The sequence below is a fragment of the Lolium rigidum genome, chromosome 6 (genome assembly GCF_022539505.1).
Source record: "Lolium rigidum isolate FL_2022 chromosome 6, APGP_CSIRO_Lrig_0.1, whole genome shotgun sequence".
NCBI classification, from domain to species: domain Eukaryota; kingdom Viridiplantae; phylum Streptophyta; class Magnoliopsida; order Poales; family Poaceae; genus Lolium; species Lolium rigidum.
In genome coordinates this window covers 99,992,749-100,002,680 of record NC_061513.1, presented here as the reverse complement: position 1 = coordinate 100,002,680, position 9,932 = coordinate 99,992,749, and the positions used below count along the sequence as shown (strand labels likewise).

At 44.9% G+C, this 9,932-nt stretch overlaps 1 protein-coding gene across 1 annotated transcript; it reads left to right on the top strand.

Annotated features, from left to right (window-relative positions):
* The first annotated feature begins 7,586 nt into the window (after positions 1 to 7,586).
* Positions 7,587 to 9,363, top strand: LOC124667006 (phenylacetaldehyde reductase-like). The gene is made up of 6 exons (XM_047204341.1): positions 7,587 to 7,922; positions 7,999 to 8,171; positions 8,258 to 8,443; positions 8,545 to 8,707; positions 8,849 to 9,035; positions 9,117 to 9,363. Exons 1-6 carry the CDS (start codon positions 7,772 to 7,774, stop codon positions 9,256 to 9,258), a joined length of 1,002 nt encoding a protein of 333 aa, XP_047060297.1. The 5' UTR covers positions 7,587 to 7,771; the 3' UTR covers positions 9,259 to 9,363.
* Positions 9,364 to 9,932: the final 569 nt, after the last annotated feature.

The following is a 9,932-nucleotide window of genomic DNA, read 5'->3' as shown; positions in this document are numbered from 1 at the left end:
TCCACTTAAGGGAAACTTGCTGCTGTTCTACAAACCTCTGCTCTTGGAGGCCCAACACTGTCTACAGGAATAGAAGCGCGCGTAGACATCAAGCACTTTTCTGGCGCCGTTGCCGGGGAACGAAAAGCTACACAACAGAGATTTCCTCCCTCGTCAACCACGCGCCAGTCCTGGACAGCAGTGACCTTGTTCTCTACGGTTGTAGATATGCTGTTGCTACTAGGGAGAAAACAACGGTGTTCTATTCAAGGGTAGTTTCATCGTTTAGTTTACACACATTGCTTAAAGCGATAGTCCGTTGCTTGCAACTTAATACTGGAGGGTGTCGCGGATGCAATCCTGAAGGTGGATTATTATTTTATTAGTCATAGACGCAGTTGGATTACGGTCTATGTATATTGTTGTAATACCCGCATACTTTCATAGCATGTATTCTGCACCAACCATTAATTAGCGTAGAATCTTTGTTTGTCAATTGCCCATTTGTAATTTGTTTACCCAGCATATTTATTTTATTGGGAGGCGCCTCTAGTGAACTGTGGACCCCGATCCTTCTTCTTTTAATTGCAATCTTCTACATCATTTTCCTATCTTGTTCTCTGCAAAAAATTCTTCTTCCACACGGTTCGTTTAATCCTTTGTTTTCAGCAAAACCAGTGAGCTTGACAACCTCGCTGAAAGTTGGGGACAAAGTACTTGGTTGTTTGTGTGCAGGTCTCCACGTTGCTGCTGACGCCGGTAGTGCGGCATGCCACGAGTTGGTTCGCAACACCTCGGGAGAGAACGTTTTCAGACTAGGTTTAGAGATCTCATGTTAAAGGTACGCATGTGCAAGCTATGCCTCTTCAAGCTATGGTTTCAGACTAGGTTTAGAGATCTCATCATCGTTGTACTGCTGGTGGTGATTGCCAAGGTGTTATTCTGATAGCTACGTCGGTGTATGATCGCATGTTCTGGTAACCTCACCAAAGTTTGAATGGGGTAACCATAAGAACACTCAGTTGGTTAACCAAAATCCTTGTCTTTCCATCTCAGGTGCACTAAAACGAGTTTGCAGGCAATCAAACAAAAGGGCCAAAGTTGTCTCATAAATGCAGTCAAATCCCTTGTGGGCAACCAAACCGGTTTTTGGCCCATTCCACTCGATCAAGCCCCCCCCCCCCAGCGCCTGGCCCCCGAGAGCCCAAAAAGGACTGCAGCCTACCAATCTCTCCCTATGTCTTGCCCCCCTAAATTTATTGTTCAAATGCAGGGGTATTGGATAGAAAAGTAGGGTTTGATGTGCTTCCTGCGGTAAGTGTTGTTTTTTCTATTCCGAACTAGAGTGTAATTTTTTTTAAAGAATGTTTATATTTTTCAGGAAAATATAATTATTTGTTGGAAGGAAGCAATCCCCACGTTCACTAATATAATATTTTTAATAAACTAAATTAATTCACAAAAACTTTTAATGAACAAATGAAACAACCTTTCTTGTTGTCAGCTATACTTGTGTTCTTTGCGATGATTCCATCCAAGAAACCATGTGTTGTTTCATTGCAAGTTTGCCAAGCTCTGCTTGCATTATTTTTTCCCTCACTCGTACATTTCATAACAAGATACACATTAATTTGGAGTGTATTGAGCATCTCAAAACGATACTCTCCATAAGTCCTTTTCATGGAGATTGGGATTACAGGCTCCTGGCCGGGCAACTTTTTTTTTGAAAGGAACTCGATAGGGGAAACACCTACATTGATTTTCAAATAATAAGAAGTTAAATCCTCGTCCCTGAAGACTTGAACCTAGATGTCTCGGTTATACATCCACTTCCTTAATCAAGTGAGCTAGGCTCACTTTTGGCGCTGCGCAATTTGGAAGACATATGTAACGCTAAAGCTAAAGCTTTCCAAAAAGAGGAACTTGATCAAATAACAGGAAGACATATGTGGACTTTGCCACATGGATTGATAGTTTACATTCAGAACTCCTTTTATATAATGTTTAACTTTAGCATTTTTTGGGTGTAATGCTCTTGAACATCTGCAAACCTTTAAACCCAAAGATATATTAATATATGTAGTAGAGATGCTACTGTTTTCCTTCCAAAAAGGAAAAAAATGTAATTGTTTTATAGTTCATAAAAGTGTGCTAGACTTTATAAGCACTAGTTTCGAATGTGGCCACATACAAAACCAAGTATTTTTGAATGGTTTGTCTTCACAACCTTGCTCACTGATGCATGTAAAATGCATACATGAACTTTATAGTTTATTGTCACCTATGCCAATATATTTGCATGTATACAGTGTTATAGCCATGTTTTTACATTGGTTTTTGAGGATTTACCAATAATCCTTATACAATGTTATAGTGCCAATGTTATTACTCCCTCGCCCCAAAATATAAGGCACACATTTTCCTGCATGGTCCTTGATGCATGTGAGCACAAATACATACCAAATTATATGGATTCAGAATGTATAGATGGTATTGTTGCGTTCATCTTGCAAATTTTTTCATTTCATATACATTTTTACCAATTTGTAGACATATTATGAGGAAAAAAACATGGTCAAAGTTATAAGTTGTTGACCAACAAGATCTAAGTGTGCCTTGTATTTTAGGACAAAGGGAGTATTTGGAATTGGAAATTCCATTACCAACTCTCTAGAATTTTAAACATGCAAAATTTCATACTCATCATTAGGTTTAAGCATTATTAGTACTCCCTCGGTTCCTAAAAAAGCTTCTCAACTTTGTCTAGATACAGATGCACTATGAAAGATCACAATATGAACACACTTTTCAAGAATAAACATTGACACTACAATGAACCCGGAGCCAAAGTCTATAGTAATATGCAAAATTTAATTGAAATGGTAATGAGTACAAATTGGTAATGCACAGTGGCCACATGTAAAAATATAACTTGGATCAAAGGGTAGTGTATACACAAGAAGAATTCATGCTTAGTGTGTGAAAGGATAACCAAGGGAGAAGGTGATAACCAGAAGCATTCAACTTTTCTCAGTAGGATAGTCCAATTCACTAGGTGAAATTTTATTTATGTAACTTATAAATTAAGTTCAATGAAACCTATCACTTAATCAGAAACTTGCAAGCACTTTCTACTCTATAATAAAATCAATACACACACGAGTAGAACAACTACACTTTAAACTTTGCAAATGTTTTTCCCTTCCCACACATTGTATTCTTATACAATTTTTAATTCAGTAGTTGAAGAAGTTAGCAAGTGTAAAGATACTACTGGTAGGCCCATAGGTAAAGATGCAATTCAAAACAAAACAGAAGAGAAAGAAACAAAAGGCGCTCCAAGCGTATAAACTTTCTCATAGTGCTAAAAAAAATAGAATTTGAATATTTGCAAATCGAGATTTGTGTTGGTTTAGAGGGATGATTTGGGAACCCCTAATCTTATGGTTTCAATCATTGGTGTATGAACATTGATTTGGTTTGGCTTCATCCCCTTTGGAAAAACTTCACTACATAAACCGCTCCCTCTCTTTTTCTGTTGGGTTAGTGGCATAAAGATAGATATCATGCCATCTATAAGACTTCCAAATAAATTTGGTTTGTCATGGCTAGAGAATTATTTAAATATCCAATAACTAAAGTTGTCAAAGGATTCAAAAGGAATACTCAATAAACTCAAACAAGCTCCTTAAACAATTAAAGGAAAAATCTATCCAATTTTTTTTGTTGTAAGATAATTTTTGAAACGTCACTTAGAAAAATCATAAACATATGAATATTTAGAAGCATGCAGAGAACGTTTTGATAAACATGTGATAAAAAAACAGACTAAGATGAGCTTCTGAAATTTTGTAGAATTTTTAGAGTAGGTACCAATATGCAAAAACTAAAATCGTAAGCAATTGTTTCCATCTTCAATATCCAAGTGGGTTAAACTTGGAAATTTATTTTACTCAACTAAACTTACAAAGACTCAGCTCAAACAAACATAAAAACATGTAGCAAATACTCTATCAAAAAGGAAACCGGGTTGCCTCCCACACAACCTTTATATGTATATATAGGCTTCATAACTTTTTATTTTTAGGAGGTGCTTTTATATTAGGACCAATACTTGATTCTAATTTCTCCCTAAGCGTTCCATCACCAAATACCAAGGTTCCATGGTGTGCTCACATCAATCATTGTAATAGTCAAAGTTGAACATGATATAGAGTAACACAAAGCATATAACATGCAACAACAAAGTTTAACTTTCTTCCTGTGCATTCACATTTTATATGTGAATAAATGACAGTAAATAGAGGTAGGCTAATGCATGTAAATAGTATGAACTTGCAAATGATTTGTTGTTGGGAAATAAAGAGGGCACTTATCACCTCTTCTTTCATAGTAGTTGCAAGTATTGGAAGCAAATTCAACAATATCACCACTAGAATGATGTAACTTTGAAAATTTTGATATATAAAGAGGACCATTAAATGTATCAGGAGCATGCTTTCCACTTTAAAATAGTTATCAGTCTTAATATCATAGTTAGAGCATGAATGAAGCCTACTCAAATATCATCCAACAAAGGCATATTTCTCCTCTATGGTAAAGTTAGGAGAATTCAAGAATAATATCGGACTCTCATGGATGAGAGATTTATCACAAACAACAAATTATCTCTTTTATTCTCTCATTAATTATTAAAAATTGTTGTAAATGGAGGATTATCAACAAGCATAGGACCGTCATCAAGAGTTGTCATAAAGCATATCTACATAATATTCCTTATTGTCATCAATCATTTTACTACTAGCTAGTATATCATTAGTAGGCACATGTAAGGGAGAATTTTAAGATTCATTAACACAACATGATATCACATATGAAAAATGAGTGTAGAGGTAAAGAGTTGCTATCATCTTTAGATGGTGAAAGTGGGGATTCCCACACGTCCCCAAATTTAGACCTTCATTTCCTTTTTATATTCCCAAGCTTATGTTTTTATTGTCTTCTTCTTGCAAAGCATTAGTGCTTTACATGGCACTTTCAACTTAATTTACTTTATTCAAAGCATTAGTGCCAAAAGAAATATGCAAGCTTTTAATGTGCATAAGTCATGAATCATTGATAACCTTAGCATAGCAGAACTTATTTATGTTTTTTCAGATTTTTATGGTGGTATTTTTGTATAGGGTAATGGTAGGTGCAAATTGATATAGTAAACTAAAATGCAAAACTCAAAGATAAAAGAGACTTACAAGCTTAGATGATTGCAACGTATGCAACAAGCTGAAAATAACATTAGTGCTAACAACAATAAAAGCCTTAGCTCTAGGCTCCCAAAAAATGCTTCGTAAGCCCAAGTGTAGGGAATCTATGGTAAGCCCAAGTAATATTTCCTCAATTTTTTTGGTCAGAGCATCTTCAGCCGCGTCCCCCAAAGCGTCCTCCAAACCGCGCCGGATTGAGCGTTTGGGGGACGTGTTTTGTTCGTGCCACCTTTGGGGGACGTCGCTCCCCAGTCGTGTCCCCCAAACGCCGCCCCAAATGAATATTGGTGCACGAAAATAAAGGTTTTCATTCAATTTTGATTATATATTACAAAGTTTGAATAAAAACGGCTAGATTTCATCTAAACCTAGACTACTGACCGCCCGGCGGTGCGTTCGACGGCCCCGTCCCATCGTCCCCTCCCCTACGCCGCAGCTCCTCCTGCGCGCGCCTCCTCTCCTTGCGTTCGGCGGTGGCCCGACGGCTCCGTTCCCGCCGCGCGTCCTCCTCCGCCCTCCCCTGCTGCGCCGCCTGGAGGGAGAGCTCGATGGCGCGTAGAATCTGCGCCTCTTCGCGGGCACGGGCGTCGTCCTAGAGCTTCTTCTCCGACTCGAAGGACTCAACGAGCACGCGTTGCTGATCGGCCGTCTCGTCCGGGTGCGGCCCGTCGTCGTCGGACCACTCAAACTCGTCGTCGTCGTCGTCCTCCACCTCGGTCTCCTCCGCCTCGGCCTCCTCCTCCTCCATTGGCGCATCGTCCTCCACATCTGTTGGCGCCTCCATCATCGCCGCCGTCAACACGTCGGCCTCCGCCGCCAAATGGTCCGCCCGCCTCCCGCTGCCGACGCTCCTCCGCCGCCAGCTGCTGCTGGCGCTCGATCGACTCCCGCCGATCTCGGTACAGCGCATCCCGCTCAACGCGCTGGCGCCGACGCTCATCAGCCCACCGCTGCTCCATCTCCGCCCGGTACCGGCACCGTCACGCCTCTTATCCCGTCGAGGCGTCAGACGCCGCAACGGTGGCGCACTGCTGCTCGTGCCACGCTGCTGCCGCCGCGGCCTCGCCAGCAGCGGGGCCATGGCGCAGAACGCCGCTAGATCTGCCGCCTGCGCCGCCTCCCGCTGCTGGCGGGCCTGTTGCTGCATTGCCTCCCGCCGCTGCTGACGGTGTGCACGCCACCGCTCTTCCCGGGCCGCGGGGTCGGTGTCGACCTGCGTTTCCGGGACTGCAAGCGGAGACGGCGGTGGAGGGAAGTGGCCAGCGCCGGGGCGGTTCGCCATTGCCACTGGTGGAGGAGACGGCGGTGGAGCGACGAGGGCTGTGTTTGTTGCCGGCGGGGTGTGTTGGCTACCATTGAGCCGGCAGACCTTTTATAGACGCCGCCGTCGGGAAGAAAGCGCGGGAACAGGCGAGAAGAGGCGGGAAGAAAGCGCGGGAACGGGCGGTGGCGTGCGAACGCCGGCGACGCGTGGAGGCTGCGCAGCACCGACGAGACGTCTCGCCTGCCCCTCCGTCGCCATTAAGGCAAAGATGCCGCCGTGTGTCACTGCGCGCGAATAACTTCCGTCGCGAGGTAGGCGACGGTTAGGTTAAAATTAACTGTGCCGCTGACGGGTCGGCCCCGCCAGTCCCCGCCTCGCTTTTCGTTGTGTCCTGCGTGCCCGAAGCGTCCCCTGTGGGACGGGGACGGGCTCGGGGCGCCGGACACCGTATCGGGGCGCGCCGGACAAAAATGAGCTTTGGGGGACGCGGCTGGAACGATTTTTTGGTCCGGCGCGCCCCAAATCACTTTGGGGGACGCTTTGGGGGACGCGGCTGGAGATGCTCTCATTTATAATATTCCAGAAAGTCCGGACACAACGGTCCTTCCTGTCCTACTTTTGCCTCAAGTTAAGGTTTACCTGATTTTTTTACTGCATGTTTGGCTAAGTGTTTAGAGTCATAGTAGGGCGTGGTACAGCAATTGTAGTCTGGTCACCGATCAAAATCAGATACAGAGTAGCGTGATCTGAAAAGATTATCCAGCTTTCCTATGCGTTCATGGCCTTTGAAGCTTCGTCGTGCGGTTGTGCCTGTCCTGGGTGTGCGCGTCAGGGGGAATCTGTCGCTCTGACTAGTGATGTCCTTGCAGCTTACATGTCGCGGTCCGAAATACTGGATGGAATCGCCGTGTGTACTCTATAGGGCTACTGGCCAAATGATGTGTCCTTGCATCGTACATGATAGAGACGACCTGAAATAACATAATGGTCGATCATCGATCCGGGCTGTGAATTGTGCACCGGGATAATGAAGAAAAATTTTCCAGCAGTTCGTTGGCGCTCAAGCAGACACCTGTATTGTATCTTCAGCTATTGTTTGAAGCGGCGCCACGCCTCTACTCGCGCAATGCTCCAAACCGCTATCCTTTCCTCTCACGTTGATTCCGCTTCTTCGGTCACGGACTAGCAGGCATTCAGAGAGTACCGAGTTGGCCTTTTGTTTGTGTCAAGAGCGGTGGACAGGCGGATCGTACCGATCACCGGCGAGATGGCGGCGGCGCCGGCGGTAGAGGGAGACAATGGCTGTGCCCGAGGCGGGCTCGTCTGCGTGACTGGCGGCAGCGGCTTCATCGGCTCCTGGCTCGTCCGCCTCCTCCTCGACCGCGGCTACACCGTCCACGCCACCGTCAAGAACCTCCGTAACATGATCCCCTCTCCAGATCATCTTCACGGACCGAATCGATTTCGAGTCTTTTTAACTTGTTGCTCTTGCAGAGGACGAGGGAGAGACGAAGCACCTGCAAGCTCTGGATGGCGCGGACACGCGGCTCCGGCTGTTCCAGATGGACCTCCTCGATCCTGCTTCCATCAGGCCGGCGGTCGAGGGCGCCCACGGCGTCTTCCACCTGGCCAGCCCTCTGATCCTGCAGCCCGCACAAGATCCCGAGGCAATTCTTTGATACTTGAAAACTTGATATTTCCATGGCACAGCCTGAATATAGGTGTAAGCTAACTGATTCTGGTGGTGATACAGAACGAGCTGCTGCAGCCAGCGGTCGAGGGCACGCGCAACGTCCTCCGTGCCGCGAAAGACTGCGGCGTCAGTCGTGTTGTGCTGGTGTCGTCGCAGACGGCCATGGTGCCGAATCCTGACTGGCCTGCCGACAAGGTCATCGATGACGACTCCTGGGCCGACGTTGAGATCCTCAAGAAACTTGAGGTAGATAGATGATGCCAACACTCGAAGGATCCTGTTTACGCAGTACTGACAGTAGTTCTGAAGATAAGCACTTATTCTGAATTCCTCTGTTCCGAGTGCAGCTTTGGTACAACGTATCTAAAACGCTGGCGGAGAAGGCTGCATGGGACTTCGCCGGAGAGGAAGGGTTGCCGCTGGTGGTGCTGAATCCATCGTTGGTGCTGGGCCCAACCTTGACCCCAGCAGCCACTCCTAGTCAACGTCTGCTGATGCAGCTCCTGGGAGGTCGGTCGTTTGCAACGTTCAGGGTTTTGCAGCTCTATAGCAATTCTGCACTTCATCGTCTGTTGAGTTGCAAGTTGCAACACAGACAAGCTTATTTATAGTTTCTGAGAGTGCAAAGTGTAAACTACGTACTGTATCCAGGCCAGAAGCTTGACATGGAACCCTACTACATTGGCTGCGTTGATGTTAGAGATGTGGCACAGTCTCTCCTTGTGCTCTACGAGAACCCATCGGCGCAGGGACGCCACTTGTGCCTGGAGTCCACTGAGCGTCTCGTCGATTTCATCGATAAACTTGCCAATCTTTACCCTGAATTCCCGCTTCACAGGTATTGACAACATCAATCAACTCTCCACCAGGCATTCAAATGAAGTGTTCTTGTTTTGCTAATCTCTCCCCTTCCCATCAGGATCAAGGAGGACAAACAAGTCTGGGTCGTGAGGTCCAAGGTTGGCTCCCAGAAATTGATTGATTTGGGCGTTCGCTTCACTCCATTTGAGAAAACTGTTAGGGACACGGTGGACTGCTTGAGGAGCAAAGGATTAATCTAGCCTGTGAAGAAGTATATACTTCTGTGTAGGCCACGTTTGAGAACTGTTGCTGGAAAGGTTTTGTGCTGAATAAACTGCCACGGTGCATAAACATGTGGATAGACATGTACTATGCTGTATCCACCATGATCAATAATGTATTTTTTTTTTCCATTGTCTGTTTGAATAGTTCCCTACTTCAACTGAAAAGTGAAAGGGGAAAGAAAACAAGGAATCAAAGCATCATCATAAAGCAACAACTTGAAAAGCTAAAAACAAGTAGTGACAAAAAGGAGATCTGATCTTTCTTGGGCCATCCCTTTGGCATGCATCTTCTTTACTTTGTTTAGCTTAATAAAAAAAAGTGGATCATCACCTTCTAATTCGTAGGTAGGGCGCTGAAATTAAGAGTTTCTTGCATCCTAAGAGCATCTCCACTCGTTGGCGCTCCCCACGCCCAAATCCGGCGAAAGTTTCGTCCGGATTGGAGGAAAATTAGGCCTGGGGAGCGCCGAAGTTCCAGCCGTCCCCCCGGCAGGACACCCCCAACTTGGGGCATTTGACATATTTCAATCAAATTCGACATAAAATTTAACAAGTTCGGTGAACAAGATTCAGAAAATTGCTGAAACAAATTCGGCGAAAATCAGTACAATGTTTAACAAGTGCTGAAACAAATGAAGCACACAATTTCA

What these genes read in the sequence shown, in the direction of transcription:
- LOC124667006 (XM_047204341.1), top strand. Translation starts at nt 7,772, where the DNA reads ATGGCGGCGGCGCCGGCGGTAGAGGGAGACAATGGCTGTGCCCGAGGC. An exon ending in AGATCCTCAAGAAACTTGAG is followed by an intron (nt 8,444 to 8,544) that starts GTAGATAGATGA and finishes TTCCGAGTGCAG; the next exon opens with CTTTGGTACAACGTATCTAA. An exon ending in CCTGAATTCCCGCTTCACAG is followed by an intron (nt 9,036 to 9,116) that starts GTATTGACAACA and finishes CCTTCCCATCAG; the next exon opens with GATCAAGGAGGACAAACAAG.